The sequence below is a fragment of the Podarcis bocagei genome, assembly GCF_964188305.1.
Source record: "Podarcis bocagei genome assembly, chromosome: 13".
NCBI classification, from domain to species: Eukaryota; Metazoa; Chordata; class Lepidosauria; order Squamata; family Lacertidae; genus Podarcis; species Podarcis bocagei.
In genome coordinates this window covers 5017166-5042377 of record NC_138138.1, presented here as the reverse complement: position 1 = coordinate 5042377, position 25212 = coordinate 5017166, and the positions used below count along the sequence as shown (strand labels likewise).

The following is a 25212-nucleotide window of genomic DNA, read 5'->3' as shown; positions in this document are numbered from 1 at the left end:
ACGGTTTAGGAGTAAGCTTAGGGCCCTTGTATTTACGGGACTGCCTCTCTTGGTCTGCCCCGCAGAGGACCTTAAGGTCCATGAATAACCATAGTTTAGCGGTCCCGGGCCCTAAGGAAGTCAGACTGCCCTAAGGAAGTCAGAGAGATCTGTGGAATTTGCTGCCAAGGAGTGTGGTGGAGTCTCCTTCTTTGGAGGTCTTTAAGCAGAGGCTTGACAACCATATGTCAGGAGTGCTCTGATGGTGTTTCCTGCTTGGCAGGGGGTTGGACTCGATGGCCCTTGTGGTCTCTTCCAACTCTATGATTCTATGATTCTATGACTATCCTCCACCACGGCCAGTGCCTTCTCAGTGATGGCTCCGACCTGGTGGAATGCTCTGTCCCACAAGACCTACAGGATTTAACCTCCTTCCGCAGGGACTGTAAGACTGGCCTTTAATTTGAATTCCCTTCTCTTCCCTCCCCCTCCCCTTTTATGAAGATCACCTGCTCTGAGACCCCACAGCTAATTCTCCCCTGGCCTCCTCACTGGCCCATGTAGAACTAATTCAGCCACCTAGCCCTGGTGACTATTCTAAATGCTTATTAGATGGAGTTTCCCCAAATTGATTTCTGAACTTTGAATTTTATTGTTATTCATGTTTTTATACTGTATTTTATGCTGCTTCTACAATTAAGTGTTTTAAATTTGTTGTTAGCTGCCCTGAGCCTGGAAGGGTATAAATAAAAATTGATTGATTGATTGTTGAAATCAATGGGGCTTACTCCTAGATATGTGGAGTTACGACTGCAGCTTGGATTTTTTTAACGGCCTTATGGTGACTCCTGTCTAGGAGTACTTTCATTGCTATCACATTGGCACATGGCTCAGTGCTGAAGTCTCTGGGGACTTGCTTGTTCATGCACCATTTCCCTTCTGAAATCCTGTACTGACCACACCAATCACAGCAATGCACTTTTTCTAATGTGTAACCTGCACTCATTGCTGTTTGGCCAGAATGCCTGAGTACATTGTTCTGCTTACAGCTTCCAAACATTTCACTGTCTAGCTGCTGCTGAGAAATTGTTTAGTAAAGTGGACAAAAAGCATCACCATCATCATCATTATATTATATATAAAGGGACTCAAGGCGGCTTAAAGATAAATTAAAAATAGCCAAAAACATAGGAGGGCAAACCAATAATAAAAACAATTGAACATTAATGTGTGTGTGTGTGTGTGTGAGAGAGAGAGAGAGAGAGAGAGAGAGAGATCTATTAAAGCCATACAGATAATTACTATAAAACCAGCATTGCACCAGTCCTGTCATTAAGAGCCATCAGTTCCGAAAGGCCTGTTGGAATAGGAAAATCTTCACCTGTTGGCAGAAGGACAACCAGTTCAGCAATGCCAGTCCTTTGGCAATAGTTATTATTATTATTATTAGGCAATAGTTGGGACACATAGACTCCATTTTTGTTGTCCAGTTGTCACCTTCCATATGATAGGTATATAATTCAAAAGAATATTTTCTTCTGAGTTTTTTAAGTTTTTCCATAGTTAGATTTATACAAGTTTTTCCCCCATAGAGTTAAATTTATACAGTTCAACACACACACACCCCAAATTTTGTGAGAATAACAGATGTCACTGTCTTAACTAACAAACAAAAAATGGGAGGATGTAGATTACTGAATTCCTCCTTCTGAATGCCCCAGAAAGAGTAATCATGTAAGTAGTCTGGGGATGGGTTTAATATGAAACAATTTTCTCTTAATTAGTGGCCACTTTGCAGGTTATTAAGCTAAGCCATGCAGGACTGAGAACTTTCATTTTAAATCTTTTATTTTTGTTGTTTTATCTAATTGGACTAATTGGGCAAGCAGATTAGCATGGCTGGAGTCAGGAGGGGGAAATATTTCTCTCTGTAGGCAAATTGCTGGTACATGTTGCACGGACAGCCTTGGTTACGTTGATTAATGGCCTCAGTGGACAGCTGAAAAATCGCTAGAGCTGCTGGAAAAGATCATTAACAGTTTTAAGGCTTGGGTCACTCTGATGGGTGGAGAGAAATTATTAGCAAGATTTCTAATGCTGACTGCCAAGACTGTTTTGAATTTGGTCCATGGCGCTGCTGAAATGGAAGCCACTAGGGTTCTCCCTGCTAAAGCACAAGGTAGTGATTATAATGCAAACACATAGAGATGTTGTACCAGTCTAAATAACATCCCCAGCTCCATTGCCACAAGCAACAACAATGCCAAAACAAGGAATGTTTTAGGTTTGTGAAGGTGCTGCTAATTCAGATAAGAGATTCACAGGGCACTACAGAACTGCAGACATGCCCGGTATCCTCATTCATCAACAACTTGTCAGCACAGAAATGTGTTTAGAGAACAGTAATTGAAGCAACAGTGGCACTTAGTACCCTTAGTCACTGCATGGTTCCTCCACCACTTACCCAGGTATATTCTCACTACAGATTTCCTTAGGAACCATTGCAGGGAATGGGGTACACTGATGTTCAATAATCTTCATCAAGGACCAGAAGACACGGCTTCAAATCCTGCTCTAGGCAGTGGCTGCTGTTCGATTTCTCCCCTGAGCTCTGATCATTACATTAAAAAATAAAATAAAAAATGCACCACCACCATCATAAATATTTATGGTTACTGTTGTTTGAACAGAAAACTCTGAAGGCAGAAAATGCAAAGAATCCATTCAGTAACAAGTAAGGAAAGCACTGAGGTGGGGTGCAGGAAGGTCACACCGAACAGTAACTGGCTAAGAGACTTCACATGCCAAGAGAAGCCGTGTTGGTGGTTCTGACGAGAGGAGATATGGTGGTTTTACAACAGAAGACTATTCCCAGGCTGTTATTAATGTTTTACTTTATGCAGGAGTTCATAAAGTCCAGAAATGCTTTATTCCTTTCACTCATGGGTAGGCAAACTAAGGCCCGGGGGCCGGATCCAGCCCAATTGCCTTCTAAATCCGAACCGTGGATGGTCCGGGAATCAGCATGTTTTTACATGAGTAGAATGTGTCCTTTTATTTAAAATGCATCTCTGGGCTATTTGTGGGGCATAGGAATTTGTTCATTCCCCCCCCAAAAAAAATATAGTCCAGCCCCCCACAAGGTCTGAGGGACAGTGGACTGGCCCCCCACAAGGTCTGAAAAAGTTTGCTGACCCCTGCTTTCACTCTTTCACACAATGATGACCCATCTAGACAGGATACAATCTTGAGCTGGCTCCCTCCCAGTCTGCCTCAGTCCCCTGCAAAATCCTTTCACATCAAGCGGCATGGTGATGGCACCCATCATATATTTTTGCATATAAATTTATGTCTAATAACTTGGACCTTATAAACAACACCTAAGTGAGCTCTTGATGTAAGAGACAGTATGATAGCGGCAACGCTTTAGCAGCTCAGAACTGTCAAATTCCGTGTATTAAATCTGTTTCCAATTCCCCCTCCAATATTGTGGTCCTCATTCTGGCTGAAGAACAACACTGTCATCTACTGGAGAACAAAAAAATAGCTTCAGCAAGTGAGGTTGGCGGGTTTAAAAGGGCATCTGTTTGAATCGTTTTGTGGTGAATGGAAACAACAAACCGGGTGCTATTAGAGGTTGTGTGATTCATATTGCCAAGGCAAGAGAATATGAGAGCCAGGGGACCTGGTGTGTGTCTGAGAGAGTACAGCAGTGGGATGCTCGAAGAAGAGGCATGTCCACACATCTCATGGCACATTCAGGTAGACTTTTCCCTAGTCACACACGGCGGAGACTGGTCCATTAGGGCTTTTGGACCAACCATACCTACCTCAGCCATCCCTCAGGAGATGGCACAGCCAGACAGCTTCCTCCTTTGTCTCGGTTTGACGTTGTTGAAGGTAGCTGGGAGGAGGATGGGGTCAAAACAAGAATTGGTTGGTCCCAGCTGTCATTAGCTCTGCCTCTGCTGTCATGGGATTCTCTGCTTTCCCTCTTACCAGTCTCAGTGGGGCGCATCCTAAAAAGGTAAAGGTAAAGGGACCCCTGACCATTAGGTCCAGTCGTGACCGACTCTGGGGTTGCGGCGCTCATCTCGCTTTACTGGCTGAGAGAGCTGGTGTACACCTTCCGGGTCATGTGGCCAGCATGACTAAGCCGCTTCTGGCGAACCAGAGAAGCGCATGGAAACGCCGTTTACCTTCCCACTGGAGTGGTACCTATTTATCTACTTGCACTTTGACATGCTTTTGAACTGCTAGGTTGGCAGGAGCAGGGACCAAGCAATGGGAGCTCACCCCGTCACGGGGATTTGAACTGCCAACCTTCTGATCGGCAAGTCCTAGGCTCTGTGGTTTAACCCACAGCACCACCCGCGTCCCGGGGCGCATCCTACATTCACTATTTTTGTGTATCTGTATTGCAAGTTTGTTGTATCTTGATGGGGGGTTTCCTGCAGGATGTGATTACAGACACTGCAGCACTTGAAAGTGAGTTGAGTGCCACACCACAAAAGCAAGTTGAGATATAGTCTGGGCACATGGTGAGACAGCAATAAATCTATGAGACCAGGAGACAGGCTGAATGTGGTAAAGCTTGTCCTGAACTGCATCGCTTCAGGCTGACCCTCATGACAGAATGCTCCTGCGTATGAAAAACAAGAAACCTTGACCTCAGGAAGAAGAGTTCTAGTCAAGAATAGCATTCTTTCTTCTTTTCAGGGAGGAATATTCAAACACAGTATCACTCCCCTGCAAGCAGCACAACCATGGATTTACCATGGCATCTGCTTACTTTGTAGACCAGCCCTTAGTTTATGTTAATAGTGGTTGGCTTTAAGAAGAGAGCCTGTTAGATCAGACGAGTGGAGCTGAATGATGGGGGTGGAGACGCTCCTTCAGGTATTCAGAGCTGAAGCCGTTAGAGCTTTAAAGGTCAGCCCCAACACTTTGAATTGTGCTTGGAGATGTGGGACTCCGCTAGACTGGTAAAGAAAAAGTGTTCTACAATGGTTAAAAAGGTAAAGGTAAAGGGACCCCTGACCGTTAGGTCCAGTTGCAGACAACTCTGGAGTTGCGTGCTCATCTCGCTCTATAGGCCGAGGGAGCCGGCGTTTGTCCGCAGACAGCTTCCGGGTCATGTGGCCAGCATGACTAAGCCGCTTCTGGAGAACCAGAGCAGCGCACGGAAATGCCGTTTACCTTTCCGCTGGAGTGGTACCTATTTATCTACTTGCACTTTATGTGCTTTCGAACTGCTAGGTTGGCAGGAGCAGGGACCGAGAAATGGGAGCTCACCCCGTTGCGGGGATTCAAACTGCCGACCTTCATGATCAGCAAGTCCTAGGCTCTGTGCTTTAACCCACAGCGCCAACCTGTATATGTGTTTTATAAGCGATATAACACTGTGACACCAGATGGCGCTGTGGAGTCCCAACTTTCCCAACCGGATTTCCCCGTATGAGTTTACAACATGTTTAACTGAAACGCTTCCCTGGTGCGTCTAGATCCAGCTGTACTGAGAGCCAATGTAGGTCTTTCAGGACTGGTGTCATATGGTCCCGGCAGCCACTCCCAGCCACATTCTGAATTAGTTATAGTTTCTGAGTCACTGTCAAATGTAGCCCCACGTAGAGCGTATTGCAGTAGTCCAAGCGGGAGATAACCAGAGCATGTACAATGTGCAGACAGGTAGGGTCTCAGCTGGCATAGCAGATGGAGAGAAAGCCGCTTGTGATTACCAGGAACTGGAAGTCTGGGGCATCTTGCCTCTGACAGTGAAGGAATAACACATCCACAATAGCTGTTTCTTTGTGAGAGTGATATCTTTTCCACTGAAACAATTAGGGGAGTTTCCATTGGGAGGGGGAAATCCTGACATTTTCTTCTCATTTTCTCTGCCTCCTCTCTTAATGAGAACTGAGGTACTGTGGCAAGAAAATGGGAGAATCCCCTCACTTTATTTTATTAATAAACGGGGGAAAACTCTTTCCCCAAAATGTAATGGTGTGTCTCACAAGTAAGAAAAATTAAGAGTGGTGAAAAATGATTTGATGGAATGAAATTATTCCCTGGATCTGGGGCCAAGCCTAATCCTCTATTACTCCCACCCCCTTTTTCCTGATATGGCAGTTTCCTCTTCTTGTTTTTTGTTCTTCTGCAAGATAATCTCTGTATAAGCACAGTTGTTATACAAAATTGTAAGCTGACCAACCAAAGGATTTACAGATGTGCTATCACTTCTGTCAGGGGTTCAGAGACAGAGGCACAGGTGAGGGAGGAGACGGAGAGCGATGAGGAAGAATCCCAGGACAGTGAGGAAGAGGATGACAATGACTTGAGATCTTCCATGAGTCTCTCAAGTGAATCGGAGGATTCTCAGGAGGGGGCGCCCCTAGTCAGGACAAGGGGGGGTCACAGGGGGGACCTGCCAGGAGCAGGGAAGCAGCAGGGAAACCCCGAGCGGGAGTGGGAGATCGGGGCCGGCTTCCCAGCAGGAACGAAGGGAAGAGAGGGGGGTTCCCAGTGTTACACACGGAGCGGAGCAGGAAAGAGACAGGGGAAGGAGATCGGGGCAGGACGTCCTGGCGGAAGAGGGGGAGAGTAGTACAGGGAGTAGTGTCAGTGTCAAAAGGAAGGTCAGGGGTAGCGAGCGCGCGCCAAGTTCAAATGTGGAGGCGCGCGGAAATGGAGAAAGCCCGGAGGAGGAGCCCAGCCCCAAAGCACGAAGGAGGGGGGAACAGGCATCTCAGGAATCCGCTTCGGGAGAGAGCAGGAGGGAAGGAACACAGGGGGGCAGAAAGACCCTGCGGAAAAGGAAAGACAGGAAGCGGTGGTCTAGCACAAGCCTCATAAGTTGGTGCAGGGGCGGGACCGAGTCAGAGGGGACTTCAAATGTCTGACGTTAGACACTCGGGGCTGCACGCCTCGGTTGTGGAACCGATAATGAACTGCAATAAACATCCTTGTATATAAGAAGAGCTTGGCGTTGGTCTTTTGTGAGCTGAGACCAGAGGCAGCCCGTGACAACTTCCTTTATGGAGTCTCAACATTTATTGCTTCTCTATCCCGTGTGTGTTGGGCCACTCTTCTGAATTATGGCTATAGCGATGGTGGTTAGTTTTGCAACAGTCACAAACTCTTCATACGAAAAATACTTTATTTTCAAATATTAACAATTCTGCTGTATTGAATTCTTGGGTTACATTTAATGGACTTGGAATACAAACAGCAGCACCACTAACTTAATTTAATATCATGTGACCATGTAAGGCAAAGACCTTTCTGCTTTCATGTTTCATTTCTTTTAAACAGAAGCTGAATATTCATGAATATACACAATTTTAGTAAGGCTATGCTCATGGAAGTAAAGAGATAAGGCGGGTGGGGGTAGAAAGATTGACACCAGGACCTGCTTCTCCACTGGATCCTGCCACCTGAGGCAGTTGCCTCACCTTGCCTCATGGGTGGGCCTCCCTAGGGTGAGGTGTGTGTTCTGGTTAAAGTGGGGCTGCGTATGGACTATGCCTTTAAAGGGCATTTGAAGCACACACACCCTTAAATTACAGTGCCTGATGCCTCACTTTATTGGACGTGACTCCCCTCTGCCCAAGGCACTGTGGTTTAAGGGTCGCTAGGAATTGTAACTGAGAGATAAACTTACAGTGCCCAAAATTTTGGGGGGAGGGGAGAAATCTGCTTTTAAGTGTGTTCACAGCCTGGGACTAAAGCAAGGAGGCCTACAAGCTGCCTTGGGGATTTGGGGCTTCAAGGGAGGTTAGGGGCTGCTGTCCCCAATCTGGGCCACATGGGCTCCTCTGCCCGCCCATCAGGATGTCCCAATGCTACACTGATAGTCTTTCTTCTCTCCTCTTCTGGTAGGCAAGGAGCAGACTGCCACTGGGACAGCTGCTTAGCATCTAGGCATCCCTGGCTCTCTCCTCCTTCCACCTGCTCTTTGCCCGGGGTTCACAGGACCCCCCCACCCCAAACTTGTCTAAACTCACAGGTCTCTGCCTCGTGCCAAAATGAGAATCCTAGGCAGGAACTTCTGGGGTGACCCAACCCTTCTCTCCCCTCTGTGCACATCCTGGTTCTTTATCAAACCGCTCCCAGTGGAGACTTGCACTTTGTGCCCTTCCTCCGGGGTCTCTCACCCCTTCCCCTCCACACCATCCATCTCCAAACAGGGAAGCATCATCTGAATGCTGGCATCGGATAAACTATAACTGCCCTGGGCTGGATGGTGATGCTGGCAGCCTCCCTGGGAGTAGCTGAGATACTGCCTCTCTTTTCCTTGCTGGCTGGCTGAGATGTACAGTCCAGCCAGTATTATTTCAGATGTATAGACATATAAAAAATATAAGGGCAAGTCTTCTGTGCAGAACTATGTGTACTCTGCGCTATATATATATTCAGGCAATCCATATTCTGTACTAAGAAAACAAAATCCTGTGAGATGTGATAAATTATAAAATTTGCTCAAATTTTATGATTTATCTTATTTTGCATAATTTACTCTACAAGTTTTGCTGTCTTTCATAATTTATGCTACCGTTGCTAATCATGGGAAAGGAAATGACACTGAAACCTGACGTCCCCAATTACTGAAAATCGTATTCGGGCACTGCTCATACTTCTGAGCTTTTAGCAAATTTTTGCATCTTGCTTTACAAAATGAAAACTGAATTTCTCAGGAAGCTTATTTACGTGTACCTTCCTACACTCACTTGGAACTGCAGCATAAAGTCATGCATTACCAGTTACATATCTAATAGGAATGTTCTGAAAGAGCAGATGAATAGAAGATTTACAATAGTTCTTAAAGTGGGGGAAGAGATGGTGTTAAGAAAGATGATGATTTCTAATGATGGTAGAATAATCCCAAAGGGCCCGCCTTTCTTAGTCACTGGCATGGTATGTATTTTTAATGTAAACCACTGTGAGCAACACCATATCATGTAAATTGTCATCTGAATTGTACATACAACAAGCACACATTGTGCCAACTTTTTTTAAAAAAACAAAACAAAACTGCAACCAGGCATCTAAATTATGTACCAAGAAAAGAGTAATCCTTTAACCAGTATAAATTATGCACAGTTGCTCTTTTTGCACGATTTCACTTTTCTGCATAATTTACCTGTATTTTTGCTATCTTGCATAATTTATTCTGGTTTTGCTACTAATGAGGTCACGAACCTATGTAAGCCATGGAAGTACTGACATCAACTACCAGGCTTCTGACATATTGGTGGGCATTTGACCAGGCACTTCTAAGCATCTTTCTGCAGCTGTTCTGCTTGGTTTTATTTTCTGGCAAGATTCTCAAGAAGCTGAATTCTGCACTTCCACTGCAACATGTACATAGCCCTGGATTTAGGCTGCTATGTGGCATCCCGGATTTCACTGAACAAATAGTACTCGTCCAAATAGTAGCTACTCATCTAGGACTAAGTTCAAATTTCAACTAACTGGAAAACCTTTCATGCCACGGCAAACCGTGCTCAATATACAGTACATTGCAGGGTTCAGTTTTCATCTTCTGTGCTCCCAGATGCTACCATCATCTGACAGACCATTGTGATTTCAACACATGCACTTGGCCAAAGAACACAAATGTTATTTACAGAGTGTATCCAGGCTACAGAGAGAACCCTCATACATCTAGAAAGAGCATACAAAAATATTATAAAGTACTGCATAAAAGCAAGGGCTATGGATGTGAATGGGATTCATAAGGAACTCAACTGTTTTGATACAATAGCCAAAATCAGACTGTTTACTTCGCAATTTGCAATCTGAACTTGATTTAAAAAAACATTTAAAAGTTATCACAACTGAATTTTACTTAAACCATACAAATGTAATTTTAAAAAGGAACCCTAGAGCTACATAAAACCATTATTTGAACTCCTAATTTTTGCACATTCTACATTTTGGGCTTGCTGAGATTCCTCAGCCCTTTAGGCACTGGTTCCATACAAAAGTCCATTTTGGTAGGCAAGATTGATTCTCACGATTCAAGCCACTCTCCTTGTAGCAAATTTGATAACCGTTTTCAAATATAAACCTGCTTATCCAAACTAATCTGATCCTCCGTTTTGCTTTTCATTAGCCGCTTGAACAGTCCTTTCCCTCAGGCTGCTGGCAACGTTATTTCCTTGGCGGGAGCACATTCTGTTCGTAGTGACCAGGGTTTACAATATTGCCAGCAGGCTCATATCGGGCCACCACAAATGTGGAGCCGTCGCTGGCAGCCGCCTTTCCAACTCCCATCTTTTTGGTGTTCTTCCAAACCATGGCTGTAAAGTGTCCTTAAAGAAAAACCCCAAACAGAATCTATTAGGCTCTGGGCAAGAATCTCATGCAAGACTGGGCGAGAACAGGACTCGGTTTCAGAAAAACTGCTCAAGGAAATTCAAGCATCCTAACTCAAGGACCTTAACCTTTGTGCACAAAAAAGTATTGCTTGCTCATAACTTTTTAAAAGAACAATTGTTTTGAGGATACATTTGAAAGTTTTAAGGAGTGCTCCAATTAGTTACCGTATTTTTCGCTCTATAACACGCACATGACCATAACACGCACATCGTTTTTAGAGGAGGGAAACAAGGGGAAAAACATTCTGAATGAAACAGTGGATGTATCATTTTTGTGCTTCATGCTGTGGCCACAGACATGTGATCTGATGGTGAATTTGGGCTGACCCAATGCAAAGATCCTGAGGATCCATGTGGATCCATGCTTTGTAACCACATTTTTGCACCACTGCGACCCTAGGCAACAGTGGGTGTGTGATTTTTTTGGTGCAGGCTGTAGCCATGGACATGCTATGTGATCTGATGGTGAATTTGGGGTGACCCAATGCAAAGATCCTGAGGATCCATATGGATCTATGCTTTGTAACCACATTTTAAGTGGGGAGCGAAGGAAAAACAAAGAAGGGACATGAGAGGGGTGTGCAGAGAAGCAGCTGGCTAAGAATGCAGGAGAGGGATTTAACGGGAGGGAGGAAAGAAAGGCAAAAGTTTCTCCCCACCCAAGCCAGCCATCTCTCTCTCTCTCTCTCTCTCTCTCTCTCTCTCCCTCCCTCCCTCCCCCTCTCCCTCCCGCCCCTCTCTCTCCCTCCCCCTCCCCCTCTCTCTCTCCCTCTCCCCCAGCAGCACCGGAGCACAGAGAGAAATAAGGAACGACACTCTGCTTTCCCCTCTGCTTGCCTGGAGGGGAGGGGCTTTCCCTGCTCTTTGTTCCGTTTCAGCAAACACAGCAACGAAACAGAGGAGGGTGGGCAGTAAGACCCTGAGGCAGAATGCAGGAAAGCAGCCACTTCCTCTTTTCAGGTTTCCCTTCTCCGTGAAGCGCGATTTGATTTTTGACTGATTTTTCGGCTCCAGGGACCACACATTCGCTCAATAACACGCACAGACACTTCCCCTTCCTTTTTAGGAGAAAAAATCTGCGTGTTATAGAGGGGAAAATACGGTAACTTGTTTGTTTGACCTCAGTTTCAGGTCCCTTGGTATGAAGCTCACTGGAGACTGTGGTGTTCTTGTGATACACGCTTTTATTTATAAACATACACCGGCTGAGCATTAAATGGAAGAGCATGAACACTCCAGCCAATCTTGCTCCCCATTAGGCTTCATGGAGAACCCCCAAAGTCATAGCTTTGGTTTCAGAAAAGACAGCACGTCTGTCCTCTTGAGAATTCCCAGCGACCCGTGCCAGATGAGACTAACCCCGACTAGTCACTGGCCTATTACTCTCCAGGCATCCCTAGTTAGTTATTTCTATGGCAACACATCCGTACTTAACAGGTTAACCCAATGCAGTTAGTAAAGCTCCTAACTGGTATCTCTGTCATTTCCTGGAAAATTAAACCACGTGTCTTTGGAATCAATGCTTTTTCAAGTTATGGTGTTAGAAAGAGGAAGATTTAGAAATTACTAAGCCTGAGCTTCTTCACACTTGGTTACCCAGCGCCTGTTTCTTGCTGAATTTTGAACACCATGCCTCCACCTCCCCACCCTCTATTCAGTTGAAAGGATATGTTTATATAAAAGCTTAATGTCCGAGATATTGTGAGAAACTAGAAGTGTCCTTTAGGTTATCCGCAGGGCCAGCCAAAAACATTCTGGTGAACCACAAAATGGCACCCCTGCACCAGGGAAGAATGGGTGAGTGAAGGGGGGGAAATCAATTCAGCCTCACCCAACATTTGAGGTGGGGGGGGGGAGAGGAAGAGAGAGGTCCACTCTCTGAATCTCGTTGGGTGGATGGGGAGCCCACCATTTCCTTTCTAGGGGTGGGAGGAGACCAGAATTGCCTCCTATTCACTGAGAGGCCGTGGCAGAGGCAGCATGGGGGGGGGTGCCAAGGAGGGGGCAGCTGCGGCCTCCAAGGAGGGTCCCACAGCCATCATTGCCGCCGCCACCGCAGCACGGGGTGATGCATTCCTTAGAGACGGGATCTGCTGCCCCCGCGGATCCTGCTGCCTGAGGCAGTCCCTTCCCTTGCCTCATAGGTGGGCCAGCCCTGGCTAACTGTCAATAAGCAACGCCAAGCCCATACTCACCTGTCCCAGAGGAAAACCCCGGACTCTGAAAGTTGTAACTTTTTATTTCGTTGTACCATCTGTCAGCTACTTCGCTCCCTGCAAAATGAATGAAAAGATGCTGTTGAATTGCAACTGATGGGGTGCAAAAATGCTGCCACTCTGTTCTTTTTTCCCTCCAAGATAAGGCAGCTCTGGGCTCTCAAAATACATTCTAACCAAGCTGGAATTAAGTTAGTAAAAACCCCAACGTTTTGGGGAAAAAAAGAGTATCACACACCATTCTGACAAACAGCAATAAGTAGCTGAATTTAAAATGTAAAGAGAAAGCAATTTTTGACCACCTAAGTATGTCTTTTGCAGTTACCAAATGTCTTGATGCAGTTTTGAAAAATGTATCAAAATATGTAAAATGCGTATTTTGAGAGAAAATAAATTTAGAAATGTTTTGGTCGGTGAGTGTAAAATCACGGAGATAACTGGCAAGCACTAAACACATTTTCAATTTTATAAAATTCAAATGTTTTAATATTTAATGCAGTTGGGCTGGATCTAGACACATGAAAGAAGAAGTGTTTCAGTTAAACGTGTTGTAAACTTTGTACGAGAAATCAGGTTGGCAAACACGGAACTCTACAGCGCCACCTGGTGTCACAGTATTATAATGCATATACAAAGTATATAAAGCACTTTTTCTCTGCCAATGTAGCTGAGTCCCTGGATATGGAGATGCAAGCTTTTTAGAGGAAAGGTGGGATACAAATGTAATATATAACTGAAAAAAAATATAAGCTGGCTCATATCCAACTTTATCGACACAATACCACACCAGCTCTCTGCCTAGGTTCAATAAGCCTTGAACAAAAGTACCAAAGGTGACACTGGGATACCTAATCAAAGCATATAACCAGTTCCAACCATTGAAAATTAATAATGTTTGTCTTAAACGCATTGCTGCAATCCTATGCTCATTTAGGAGCAAGTCCCACTGAATCAAGAGGGACATTTCCCACTTGAACATGCCTAAGTATGGCACTGCGCACTATTGGACTGACAAATAAAAAAATGCTTTCAACGGTATTTTATCACATGTGTGTTGCTTAGATTGCAGTCCTTACAGTTTTGGGAGGAAAATGTTTGAGCACTGCAATGTTAACAGGTCTTTCCTATGTACTTATCTTACCTGACTGATCATACGAAGCCCATGCAAGGTTTTCCCCACATTTCCCACTACTGGATTCAGGACTGTGTTTGAGGATTCTGGTGCTAGCAAGTGCTTCTGAATACCTAGATAAAAAAAGAAAGATCTTTACATAAGCGGAAACAGACTACATCATGCTGAAGCAAAATGGGTGTCATTGGCAAAGGTTGTTCTAAATCAGGGGTCTCCAAGCTTTCCTTGCCTCGGGTCGGTGTCTCCAGTGACGACTGCGCAGCAGGCCAGAGGGCGGGGGAACGTGCGCCCGTACGCACGCGCACTCGCTATTTCTGGTGCATATCTGGGTCAGAGGAAGCCCGTGTGCACAAGCTATTTCCGGTGCTCCTCTGCCCAGGAAGTGGGTCCCCGTGTTGCACTGCACCGCACCACACCGCACCAGTAAGAGTGGATGGCAGCAGTGGCCGCTGCCGCGGGCCAGATAAACGAGTCCCTTGGGCCTTATCTGGCCCCCGGCCGTAGGTTGGTGACCCCTGCTCTAAATGAAGAGTATGCACAATGTTCCGTATAAGAGCAGAATAGTGCCCCAGAGCTACTCATACCAGTGTGGAAAACTTTTCAGGAAGGTTTTTTTAAATGTTTGATGCTTTGCTGCGCTTTTATTATGCTGTAAGCCACGTCAAAGTGCAAGTAGATAAATAGGTACCGCTCCGGTGGGAAGGTAAACGGCATTTCCGTGCGCTGCTCTGGTTGGCCAGAAGCGGCTTAGTCATGCTGGCCACATGACCCGGAAGCTGTACGCCAGCTCCCTTGGCCATTAAAGCGAAATGAGCGCCGCAACCCCAGAGTTGGCCACGACTGGACCTAATGGTCAGGGGTCTCTTTACCTTTTTAAGCCACCCAGTGTGGTTGTAGCAACCTAGTCAGATGGGCAGAGTGTAAGTAATTCTTTATCTTTATCATCATCATTGCCATCATCAAACACGGCCTCTGCCCAAGCTCCTCCCTTTGATCCTCCGAGACCAGGCTTCCTCAAACTCAGCCCTCCAGATGTTTTGAGACTACAATCCCCATCATCCCTGACCACTGGTCCTGCTAGCTAGGGATCATGGGAGTTGTAGGCCAAAAACATCTGGAGGGCCGAGGTTGAGGAAGCCTGTCCTAGATATTCCTTCCTTTGGCCTTCGAAATGGGGTGAAGGGCGGACAAGCCCCCATTTCCTCCTCCTGTCTCAGCAGTGAAGCCAAGACCCCCCCCCCAAATGCTAATACTAATAATGCCAAGACCAATGCTAACCCTAGCCCTATGGATGTGAAGGGTGAGGCCGCTGAATTGTATTCTGCCACTGTAATGAGAAATCGGAAAAAGATCAACCGTATCAAGATGATCAAACGTATCTATTCTTAAGGAAATCAGCCCTGAGTGCCCACTGGAAGGACAGATCGTGAAGCTGAGGCTCCAATACTTTGGCCACCTCATGAGAAGAGAAGACTCCCTGGAAAAGACCCTGATATTGGGAAAGATGGAGGGCACAAGGAGAAGGGGACGACAGAGGACGAGATGGTTGGATACTGTCTTCGAAGCTACCAGCATGAGTTTGACCAAACTGCAGGAGGCAGTGGAAGACAGGAGTGCCTGGTGTGCTCTGGCCCATGGGGTCACGAAGAGTCGGACACGACTAAATGACTAAACAACAACAATGAGAAATCGGGGGGTGGGGAGGTAGGTTCCAGAGTTTATAGATAGAAAATGGTCCTATAGATTGATCTGAAACTGGGTTGTGTAAAAGAGGTAAATTTGAGGGTGGGCCATGCCGTATTCATAGTAGAAAGGGTAAGAAATTGTTATTTGAAATGAGTCAACATTTGATGAGGGACACTGTTGACAGTGATGTGTGCTTCTCTTCATACTGATGTGATTCTCCCATAAAGATTTCTATGCTTCTGTTGTTGCTGAGTAGGTGTTGGCCACCACACTGAAGGCAGACATGGCTGCACAGTAAACTTCAAATGGGATCTTTCACTTAAGATCCACACACGCCAGAAACAAGCAAGCAGGAAGAGAAATGAGAACGGAAAGCTCAGGAAGGCCACTTAGCTTTTCGTTCCTATAGACATTAACTCTCTAGCGGCTTCATCTTCTCAGGACAGTATTAATTAATTACGCACTATTGCCTTTTCGAACACTCCTTCTCAACAGACATATTAATTAACCCACAAAGCTGATTTTTCTTAATAGCTTGTGACAACGCTCCCCTGATAAAGGTTTTGCAGAACATCTGCTGTGGTATCTTCTGTAGGGCAGTATAGTAGGTCTAGTTCCTCTGAATCTCTTTTTAAAAAATTGTGTTTTGCATCAGTGTTTACCTTGCATCCCTTTTCTGGCTGTCACACTGAACAACATTCTGACAGTTGTGCGCCTGATTCCATGTAGTTCTCCCCATACTTTCGTGAACAGCCTTTCACAATGAATTGGACCTTATGCCATTAATTTTACCCTATTGCACTTTACTTTATTTTCAACTCCCACTTACATCCTATTGGGTTTTCTGTCTGAAGGCTGGGGAGTGAGTATCTAGGTTTGCTTGTCATGCATGGATTTTGTAGGACAAGTGACCAGAAGGACTGTCTTTGTTTTCCCCATCCAATATCAACATCTGCATGGGATTGCCTTTGATCCTCTTCTGATACTGCTTTTTGCAAAGTCATTTGCTGTATTCAACCAATGAGTCTTGCTAGCTTGACTAAACTTTCCCGCTCCCTCCAATTCTCCTAAAGCAGCTCAGGGGATTGAGAGAATCCCCAGAAAAGAGTTTAGGAGAGGAAAGGAGAGGTTGTTCGGCCCAGAAAGCACAAATACTTGTTCTGATATAATGATCACCTTAGTATGATGCCAAATCCCACCCATCTTACTGATGGTCGCTTTGTGTGTGAATTCAGGATTGTGGGCCCAGACACAGTGAGGCCGTGGGCAGCTGGGGACTAATCAAGGAAGATGAAATAATAACAAGACAATTGCTTTGGGATAAAAGAAGAGTTAATCTCAGGTTAAGGATCACTCCGGGATGTACCTCAAAAGGGGGGGACCTCTAAGATCGCCATTTCGGGGGTATCCTGGCCCATTAGCCCCCACCTGGGTGTCAGGATGGAAGCACCTCCCCCAGACACCTTTAAGGGAGCACCCCAATCCCTTAAGTCCCAGTTGCCTCCCCATCTGCATTGACAAGGAATTCAACCCAATGCCTTATCTGCCACCTTAGTTGGCCCCACCCTCAGTCAGCTCCCCCCCCCCTCAACCTACTTACATCTGCAACCACTCTCAAAGGTCTTTGTAAACATCCAGCATACATACCTTGGTGCCCATTGGCAACAGATGTACCCCATCAGGTCTGGACAGGCCTGTTATGAACTACAATGCCAGGGTGCTGAATCACCCATCCCAATCTGCCCTATCACTGCTGCTGCACCGACAGTTCAGACCAAAATATAGATATTAAGGGGGTGTTTCAAGAGTGAACTCTCCAGATTGGTAGGCTGGTGAGGTTGATGATGCCTTTTCTGTTTCTCAGATTATTCTTGCCTAGCTAATGACAAGGGCATCTGGCAGGGCCTTCGCCACAATCAGTGATGTAAGCCAGGGCATAAGGCTGTCTCCTCCGGCCCCTTTTCCAGACTGGTCTGTCTTAGAAACCTGCACCTGAACCCTTAAGGAAGACTGGGACAGGCACAGATCACCCAGCACAAGACCCGTGGTAACCAGTGAAGCAAGAAGCTGGCTGTGCATTCACTGACCCACAGCACCCCAAAGAAAGCAAGGGAACGGGCTGCCTGGAAAAGCCTGGTCTCGTACTTTGACCAGCCCATGGAGCCCAACACAGTCTATATGTCCCTTAGGACAGCATATGCAATTGGTTTTTTAGTGTCCTGGGCTGGGGGGTGGGTAGCTTCTGCACCAGCCTTCCAGCAGCTTCCATACATGGAAGTAGTCACAGAGGTCTGGAAGCTGCAGGAGTTTGCTGAATGATGTGAACACGGCTACATGCAAAGCCGTGGTATTTTGCAGCTAATCCCCATTCCTTAAGGGATATGAGGTATTTCAGAACATCGTCCGCCTGAGGAGGAGGAGAGTGTGAGGCAGCCCTGCTGTGAGACCTGAAGACTTCCAAAGATTACCAAACCCTATAATACGCTTGGAATGTTGATAGCGCAACAGAATGCAATGCTCCCTGCTTCACAGTGTGTCTCCAAGAGCCCACAGGTCCCCATGAAGGAGTTCTGGCAGTGGCCAAGCCATGGGTGTCAACACCATGAAGTGATCCTCCTCAAACCAGCCAGTTAATATCTTTTCCTCAACAGGAACATGATAGCAACTGTTTAGTTTTTAGAGACAGGGTGAGCATCAGAATGCTTGAAAGATTATATAAATTTAATACATCCAGAAGACGAGCACATGAGGGATAAAGTGAGGCCCCTTCTCTCAGACATGCTAAGAGCTACTGTGTCTATTCTGGGTGGTCTTTTTGTACAGAGAAGCATCCCATCCTATGTAATAATAATAGGCGTTGCTCGTGCGTAAGTTGCCGCCACTCCTGGCTAGGTTGCCTGGTTAAACCTTTCTGTCTGGACAGCCCTTCACTTCGTGGCTGCCTCAGTCGCTAGCAGAATCCGTCAGTGGGCGTTTCTTAAACCTTTTCCAGCATAAAAGCTGTTTGATGCCAAGTCTCCTCCTACTCTCCCTGCGCGGAAGTCTTCTGCGCAGGGAGGGTGTGGGTAGCGGAGAACCCGTGCTCTCCCTGCTGGTGTCCGGTGAAGAGTCCTGGAGCCCTCTCGCCGATTCCCCCATCAGCCCCTCTATATCCCTGGTGTTGCGCTGATTTCCTTCCCCAGCTGATGAGCTGCCTCTCTCCCTGCTGGGCCCTTCTCCAGCATCACTTGGGAGCCTTCCCTCCGCCTCTGGCTCCGATGTCAGTTCCCTGACATCCTATGAGACCTACCAACTGTGTGAAGTGGTCCAAGAAATGGTGGTGTGAATCGCTGGCAATACCAAATAACATTAGAGCTAAGCTACATGCACCATGAGTTTGACCAAACTGAGGGAGGCAGTGGAAGACAGGAGTGCCTGGCGTGCTCTGGTCCAGGGGGTCACGAAGAGTCGGACACGACTAAACAACAACAACATGCACCATGTAATTTTGCTTGTGTTCCTTAGCTCTAATATTCTTTGGTAGTGCCAGCCATTGGCATTAACAACATTTAGGTTGTCTTCTTCCTTTCATCCAATGCTTTTTGAAATTACTAGAGATTTTGCTGTGTGCCGCCTTACTCTTTCAAAATATGGCACCACTGGAGAAGACAATTATGCTGATCCTGGCAGCGGGGAAAAAATGTCTTTTTTGTTGTTCAAGGAAATAAATCTATGAGGATTTGAGTATCAACAAATCAAGAATCTAATCAAAAGTACTGCAATACCAATAAATTCTTCAATTAACAAAATAAAGAAGTAGTTGTACTCACTGCTGTGCTTCCCTGTTTAACTTCTTGCAGAGTTTTAGTGAGGGAACTCCATGCTTCTTCCTGTAGTCATTGTGGGCTTTTAAGACCTCTTCCGCAAATTGCTTGGAAGCTAAAACGGTATAAAGCATTAGAAATTCAAAACAATTCCAGTCTCTGCTTCAGGCCCTAAGCAAGGGTCAAAATCTTACATTGCTCTTACATTTCAAAGCCTACAAAATAAGAAGAAAATCAGTTTAACCAACTCATCAGGTGCCTTGTATTAAAACAGCTGGACCTGAGATCACTTAGTTGCACAAGCTCTGGTGAGAGGGGATGTATTATGATATATATGGCATTGCAGAGACAGACAAGAAGAAAGGAACTATAATATGCATGTAATCGTGGCATTCAAAGCTTTTGACCTGTAATCAGAGTTTCTGTCTTATAACCATAACCTTCTTAGCTCATCTTCAACAACCAATGCAAAAAAGTAGCAAAGCCAATTTGTTAGCATAAAATATTAGTTTTTTCATATCTAAGATTTAGATAATTTATTACGGTCAAAGTCCAGCTCGCATAACACAATAAAAACAGTGTTCATAAAGATAAAATATACAATCAGAGCAGACTGCAGCAATAGCTCATGAGTTAAAATTGAGATATATACATACAGTGGTGCCTTGCAAGACGAAATTAATCCATTCCGCGAGTCTCTTCGTCTTGCGGTTATTTCGTCTTGCGAAGCACAGCTATTAGCGGCTTAGCGGCTTTTAGTGGCTTAGTGGCTATTAACGGCTTAGCGGCTTTAAGAAAAAGGAAACAAACTCACAAGAACTCGCAAGACGTTTCGTCTTGCGAAGCAAGCCCATAGGGAAATTCGTCTTGCGGAACGACTCAAAAAACGCAAAACCCTTTCGTCTAGCGAGTTTTTCATCTAGTGAGTTTTTCGTCTTGCGAGGCATTCGTCTTGCGGGGCACCACTGTACACCCATACAACTGAGATTTGGGCTACCATAAAAATTGACCCAAAGGGCGACTTCAGCATTTCCCTGGTAAGCTATTTTATTCTAGAGGATGATCTGCACCTACGGATCTAAAATTAACAATATACAGTAAGAACTTGGGGTGCACATCTCTCTTTCTTCACACTCATCTTTTACTTTTGTATGCCACATTTCCAGCAAGCAAACTGAGCACAAAACAGCCCACGATAGCAAAGAATCAATACATAAAAGCATCACCTCCCTGTCCCAGTGCTTCTTCCTTTGACACATTGGCTATTCTGAGCAGTTTTGCATGAAACCTCAGCTAATCTCCAAGAAGCAGGAAAGTTTGGAACTATTCCATTTAGTAGTGCAATGACTTTCTCTGGAATGTGCATCACTCATTCATGTTGGGAAGATGCCAAGTGACGTCTCTGCCAAACTATTGTATTCCAATGTGTTCCACTTTGGACTCTCATCTTTTTCAAGAAAGTTTGTGGTGATTTTTCCTACTTTCAGTGCAACTGCAGCGCCAGCCTGGTGGGTGTAGACTTGCAAAGCACTATTAATGCACCTAGCAAAAGGAGTCTTCAGTAAGATAGTTGGTGATGTTCTGCCTGCCTGCCTGTCTCTACAGCATGTGGCCCCTTCCCCCATTTGTTTCCACATCAACTTTTGCCCCCACTCTTTTTAATTTTCAATTTGTTTTGTACTAAAGTGCATGTGTACTAATAAAATTATTCATTTTAAAAATGAAGAAGCAAATGCTGCAATTGCTAGAATCATAGGAGCCAACTGCTAGGGGGCTTCGGCCCGCACCATAAATATTTGAGAGGGCTGGGTCCCCACAAAGTTGATGGGCACTCCCATTCAAACAGTGTGTGTGCCCTGCACCATGTGACTGATTAGAAGAAGAAGAGTTTGGATTTGATATCCCGCTTTATCACTCCACTTCAGGAGTCTCAAAGCGGCTAACATTCTCCTTTCCCTTCCTCCGCCACAACAAACACTCTGTGAGGTGAGTGGGGCTGAGAGACTTCAGAGAAGTGTGACTGGCCCAAGGTCACCCAGCAGCTGCATGTGGAGGAGCGGAGACGCGAACCCGGTTCCCCAGATTACGAGACTACCGCTCTTAACCACTACAAGGGTGGGCCTTACCTGCGCCCCCACAGTATTTCTTTCAAGTTGGCACCCCTGGCTATGATTGTAAAAAGCAAATCAGTAAATGAAGTACCAACTTAAATAACGCCAGTGTCCGGAAGAAGCATGAATCACTTCACACCATGTGATCGGAGGCTGCATTCCTAAGTGTGATTTACCAATCAGAAGGTTAATTCTGACTTAAACATCCCTAGGATTGCAGCCTTAGAGCAAGAGCGTAGGTCAGTAATGCACAAACCGCTTTTGTTTCTGCTGTGGGAACAAGAACTGAGGGGTTCCCTATAGGGAATATAGTACTATATTACACACTATGTAGAACCACAGTTTTAATGCCTCTTCTAGCAGATAACAGTGCTAAAGAATCCTTGTGTAGAAATGACCCATATTTATGTTTAAAAAGAAAGAACAGTGCACAAGCTTGGGTCAAATTAGCACAGGCACTTCCAATATTTAACAGAAGAGGACGGATAGCATAATTTCCATCCCATTACCAATGTGTTCACTGTGCAACACCCTACACATCCGAGTACCAAATATGCAAAGGTGCAAATGAGGCCATTCATCCCATTATTGTCAGATCCAAATGGTCCTCCAAGATCTCCAAAGCTTTGCCTTTTAGCTGGTGATGCCAGACCTGGGATCTTCCACATGTAAATTACTATTGAGCTATGACTCTCCCAATCGTTGTTCAGGCTATTAATTTGGTAATCTTAAAATGCCCTGCAATACAGAATTCCGGATTTAGATATTAAGATTTAGGACATATATTTTGCATAATGTGATGTACATTGTGCGCCTCACATTAAACTTTCCATATCTGATAATTAATATGCAGATCTGCCAAACAACTACATTTTATTAATGAAGATTTACAGGAACATAAAATTCTACGTTTACAGAGTTATAAAAATATGCAATTCTAATATTGCGCTCTCTCGCTCTCTCTCTCTCTCTCTCTCTCTCTCACACACACACACACACAAAGACACAAAGCCTCTTAGCATACGGTAAGAACTGAAATAAAGCCGAAATCATCCAGTCAGCAGTCAAGGAATGTTATTTCTTAAAGATGCAACTGTGCTAGTGCTGGGAAACAAGAACAATAAATGACTAATTTGCTTCCCATTTCTGTCCTCTGGAGCCTGAAAGATACAGAGCTTGCTTTGTCAGTTTGGTAATCTCAGCACGATGGGCTCACGGAAAAGAAGGGAGCAGCTGGACTTTCCAACAAACTTGGAAGCAGAAGCTGCTTTAAAAAAACAAGCTTTATAGAACAAGATTAAGTGAATTTGAGTTATATTCCCTGATCTAATGCATGATCTGTCAGTATAGACATAACTCCTAAGCATGTGATCCTAACACACATTTAAATGGAAATAATGTACTCCTGAAGAACTTTCAAATAATTGCAAGCCCAAAGTATTCCCTTAATGTTTATAAAGTGTTCTGAGCACTTTGCAATGCTGTGTAAATACAAGATGCATACTGTCTTGAAATCCTTTGGGAAGAAGAAAGAGATATAAAGTTAATACATAAATGAGAAATGTAAAGTATTGCACTTGGGCAAAAAAAATGAGAGGCACAAATACAAGATGGGTGACACCTGGCTTGAGAGCAGTACATGTGAAAAGGATCTAGGAGTCTTGGTTGACCACAAACTTGACATGAGCCAACAGTGTGACGCGGCAGCTAAAAAAGCCAATGCAATTCTGGGCTGCATCAATAGGAGTATAGCATCTAGATCAAGGGAAGTAATAGTGCCACTGTATTCTGCTCTGGTCAGACCACACCTGGAGTACTGTGTCCAGTTCTGGGCACCACAATTCAAGAAGGACACTAACAAACTGGAACGGGTCCAGAGGAGGGCAACCAAAATGGTCAAAGGCCTGGAAACGATGCCTTATGAGGAACGGCTAAGGGAGCTGGGCATGTTTAGCCTGGAGAAGAGGAGGTTAAGGGGTGATATGATAGCCATGTTCAAATATATAAAAGGATGTCACATAGAGGAGGGAGAAAGGTTGTTTTCTGCTGCTCCAGAGAAGCGGACACGGAGCAATGGATCCAAACTACAAGAAAGAAGATTCCACCTAAACATTAGGAAGAACTTCCTGACAGTAAGAGCTGTTTGACAGTGGAATTTGCTGCCAAGGAGTGTGGTGGAGTCTCCTACTTTGGAGGTCTTTAAGCAGAGGCTTGACAACCATATGTCAGGAGTGCTCTGATGGTGTTTCCTGCTTGGCAGGGGGTTGGACTCGATGGCCCTTGTGGTCTCTTCCAACTCTATGATTCTATGATTCTATGCTCACACATCTACCCCAATTAATTCTGGAAAGAAGTCTACTCTATTTACTAGCATAGCTCACGTGTCTTTTAGCAGTGCTTGGGCAAGTTCTCTCAGAACAGGGAGGGAGTTTCAGCTATTTGGGTACAGGCAAGAGATACTAACAGGAATGTCCCAATTCTGAAATATTGCTTAGACACAGAGGTTGATCAGGAAGGTTTATTCTAGGTGTGAGTTTGGGATTTAGAATCATAGAATCATAGTTGGAAGGTACCCTGAGGGTCATCAAGTCCAATCCCATGAAATGCAGGAATCTCAACTAAAGCATCCATGACAGATGTCCTTCCAACCTCTGCTTAAAAACCTCCAAGGAAGGAGAGACCACAGCCTCCCAAGGGAGACCATTCCACTGTCAAACAGCTCTTACTGTCAGAAATCTCTTCCTGATGTTTAGTCGGAATCTTGTAACTTGAAGCCATTGGTTTGGGTCCTACCCTCCACAGCAGGAGAAAACAAGTTTGCTCCATCTTCCATTCCTTCAGATATTTGAAGACGGCTCTCATATCTCCTCTCTGTCTCCTCTTTGGAAGCCAATGTGGGTTTCTTGCGGGGTGTGTGTGTGTGTGTGTGCTGCAATACTGGGGATTTCAGGATATGTAGAATACTTGGAGGGAGACGCAGGCATGCCTGGCACATCCTGATTCTTATACAGTGGTGCCTCGCAAGACGAAAAGAATCCGTTCCGCGAGTCTCTTCGTCTTGCGGTTTTTTCGTCTTGCGAAGCAAGCCCATTAGCGGCTTAGCGCTATTAGCGGCTTAGCGGATCAGCTGATAAGCGGCTTAGCGATCAGCTGATAAGCGGCTTAGCGGATCAGCTGTTAAGCGGCTTAGGATCAGCTGATAAGCGGCTTAGGATCAGCTGATAAGCGGCTTAGCAGCTTGGGAAAGTGGGGGGGAAGGAAAAAAACCCCGCAGGAACTCGCAAGACATTTTCGTCTTGCGAAGCAAGCCCATAGGAAATTCGTTTTGCGAAGCACCTCCAAAACGGAAAACCCTTTCGTCTAGCGGGTTTTCCGTCTTGTGAGGCATTCGTCTTGCGGGGCACCACTGTAATCCATTATCTGCTGATAAACTGCTGGGGTCGAAAAGCCCAAGGCATTTGTTGTGTGATTCAGGCTTTGAAAGCTGCCTGGTTCATGTAGTCGCATTGACTGCCTGCTTTGGTTAAGATCCTGCATATTTCAGGTGGGGTCCTGGACTTTAGCAGTGCTAGTTTGACGGTTATGAGATGGCACTGCTGGTTAGTGGCTAGAAGACCACTGGTACAGTTGGGTATAGTTAAGGCTGCCTCTCTCTAGGGGTGCCAAATTGAATAAAATATTGGGGGGGGCAGACAGGTAAGCCCCGCCCACATCACCAATCACAAGATGCAGCACCCAACTACCATTTGAATGGCAATGCCCATCAACTTGGGACCCCCGGCTCCCTCAAATATATTACTGTGGGGGTGAAGGTACCTCCGCTCCTAAAAGTTGGCTCCTATGGGCAGATGAAGATGATGGACTTTTCGGAGCTAGCCAACCTGACTGGAAGAGTCCGCGACCAGG

The 25212-nt window shown here is 45.3% G+C and overlaps 1 protein-coding gene across 2 annotated transcripts in view; it reads right to left on the bottom strand.

Moving 5' to 3' along the window:
- Positions 1-7117: 7117 nt before the first annotated feature.
- GLIPR2 (GLI pathogenesis related 2) overlaps positions 7118-25212 on the bottom strand; it is a 36120-nt gene continuing 18025 nt past the window's right edge. For both annotated transcript variants that reach the window (XM_081166925.1, XM_081166926.1), the window contains 4 exons: positions 19202-19310; positions 13716-13819; positions 12554-12631; positions 7118-10292 (listed from right to left, as the gene is read on the bottom strand). In XM_081166925.1, the coding sequence (XP_081023051.1) occupies positions 10132-10292; positions 12554-12631; positions 13716-13819; positions 19202-19310 (452 nt within the window). In that variant the 3' untranslated portion in view covers positions 7118-10131. The remainder of the gene's footprint in view (positions 10293-12553; positions 12632-13715; positions 13820-19201; positions 19311-25212) is intronic.